Here is a 2,654-nt window from a genome sequence, read left to right on the forward strand (position 1 = left end):
CTCTCTCTGGCTCTTCCAGGCCTTCAGGCTCAGAATGATCCATAAACATCAATCCACCTTTCTGTGGGGTTTTCAGATCTTGAACCGAGCAGTTCCTGGATCCTCTGCCTCTCCTCTGGCCATGGTCCTGTAAGAAACCAAGCCTTCTTATGCTGTTGAATTAATTATAGGTATGCTAATATTCTGAAATGGTACTTGTTTTCTGTTCCTTGGTTTTCTTTTGTAATGTTCTGGTATACTTTTTGAGGCAAAATGGACACACTCCATTTTGAAAGCACTTAGTTTCACTTTTTGATTAAGTCAAACATGAGTCAGTTTGGATGTGTAAAATTCAGAGATGATCACAGATTATCTGCCCTTTTTGAGATTCTAGGAATATTCTTTGGTATTTGGAGTGATGAATACTTTCCTCTTATAGATAATACCAAGTATAATTATTGTGGATACAAGAGAGTTTTACATTCAAAAAGCACCATGGTCTAATTCACAGGGCAGGCTGGGTTTTTGTTCCACTTCTCCATGCATGGGTGTCACTGTGAGAAGCACTGTTGTGCACAATCATACAGTAATAGTCGGCTTCATCCTCAGGCTGCAGCCCAGAAATATGCAAAACTCCTGCATTGGTCGAGGAATCCTTTGAGCCAGAGAAGCGGCTGGGGATGCCAGGACCCAACTGCTTACTTGACTCTGAGTAGTACTTTAGTATAAAACTAGGAGGGCTCCCTGGCTTCAGCTGGTACCAGTATAAGTTTTTACCACCAACACTGATGTCACTTCTCAAGGTGCAGGTAAGTCTGGCAGATGTTCCAGGAGATGCAGACAGGGAAGGTACCTGAGTCACCACAGCCTGAGAGAGGGAAACTGCAAATACAGATCATGATGGGCTAGAGATCAGTGACTGGCTAATGCTTTGCCAGAATCACAGCAGAAAATACCTTATGAGGTTGAAAAATTGCACCCTGTCTGCAAGGCCTGTTCTTACCTGAGCAGTGAGAGAGGAAGAGGAGAAGAAAAGGAGTCCAGGCCATGGTGGAATCAGGACTCTGATCCAACAGTGGCTTGAGCGTCACAAAACTCGTTTTATTACCCAGGCTCTGTGGGAGGATCTGATCATGTAAATGTATTTGCATAGGTCTGCCCAAGTCCCTCCCAGTTGTGGGGCCTGGTGCTGGATCACAACTCACACTGCAAAATGAAGAGGAAGAGAATTTGATTTCCTCTTTGTGTAAGTCCTGGAGGAATCATCCTCTGAAAGAAGATTAAACACTTGCACAAGGCGAGATGCAAGGCCACAGATGACAAACAGCGGCATCTGTCAGTGGGCACCGCACTCAATGCTCTGGATAGGTCCCTTGTGTGACTACTTCTTTCCATTCATTGTGCAGAACTACAGAACTGCTACAGAATGGTGTCTGCTGGTCACAAGGCACACATCTGACCATGGTTCAGAGGCCGAAATTATGCAATAGCCTTCCCTGGGATCAAAGAACTTCAAAGTGAATCTCTTTGATTGCTGTGAATTCTCATTCCTAGGAGTCTTGTTTATATCTGTTTAGCATACCTGAAAATCATGCTGTAATAATCATATTCAGTTAATGAATCTCCAACGAAAGCATTGTAACATGTTATCCATTTTCTTTTCTTGCTTTTTTTTTTGTTTTTGTGGTATTGGGAATTGTGCTGACGACTCTGCACTTGTCAGGCAAGCCTTTATTTTATTGAGCTATGTCCTCGGACCCTTTGTTATCTATTTTCTTGTGTTGAAAATCCAATGAATCTGACATAAATTTATTTGTGTTGGATCTTGTACATTTTGTCTTAGTTCTTTCCTATAGTACTTGATGATGTAAAGGAAAATTAAAATGAGAGATTTATAGGTGCGTATGTTTAAAGAAGCTTTGTGTTAATTAAACATACAACATAATGTAGTTAAATATGAACAGTGAAACAAATCTATTGGACGCTCTCAAAAAACAGAGGTTGTTAAAAAAGTGAAAATATGCTGAATTGTGTAAGGCACAAGTCAGCAGATTGGGATAGTGCCAGTCCTGTTGGTAACCCACTACTATTGTGGACTACTGGACTATGTTGAAATATTTTGCTGAATTCATTCACATACAATATTTGGATGGCAGTGGAATACCTATCTCTGACAAAACTAAACAAAAAATGGACATGTAAATAAAGGACAATTTTGGCCAGAGCAGCCCAAGATGGCGGACTTTGAGGATCGAGTGTCGGATGAGGAGAAGGTATGCATAGCTGCTAAATTCATCACTCATGCACCCCCAGGGGAGTTTAATGAAGTATTCAATGATGTCCGGCTACTACTTAACAATGACAATCTCCTCAGGAAAGGGGCAGCTCATGCATTTGCCCAATATAACATGGATCAGTTCACACCTGTGAAGATAGAAGGCTATGAAGATTAGGTCTTAATTACAGAGCATGGTGATCTGGTAATAGCAGATTTTTAGATCCAAGAAACAAAATTTCCTTTAAGTTTGATCACTTACAGAAAGAAGCAAGTGACCCCCATCTGGAGGAAATAGATGGAAGTTTGAAGTCTTGGAGAGAATTCTGTGACAGTGCTTTAAGAGCCTATGTGAAAGATCATTATTCCAACGGCTTCTGTACTGTATATGCTAAAATTA

The 2,654-nt window shown here is 41.0% G+C and overlaps 1 protein-coding gene across 1 annotated transcript; it reads left to right on the plus strand.

Annotated features, from left to right (window-relative positions):
- Window positions 1-2,213: 2,213 nt before the first annotated feature.
- LOC101563945 (F-actin-capping protein subunit alpha-1-like) lies at window positions 2,214-2,644 on the plus strand (the record flags this gene model as incomplete). Its single annotated transcript, XM_012515819.1, is given in 2 exon segments — window positions 2,214-2,454; window positions 2,457-2,644. Coding segments are annotated over 2 exon segments (429 nt in total), but the record flags the coding sequence as incomplete, so codon positions are not given.
- Between the last annotated feature and the right edge of the window lie 10 nt (window positions 2,645-2,654).

The sequence above is a fragment of the Octodon degus genome, unplaced genomic scaffold (assembly GCF_000260255.1).
Source record: "Octodon degus isolate 3935 unplaced genomic scaffold, OctDeg1.0 scaffold00079, whole genome shotgun sequence".
In the NCBI taxonomy this organism is placed as follows: Eukaryota; Metazoa; Chordata; class Mammalia; order Rodentia; family Octodontidae; genus Octodon; species Octodon degus.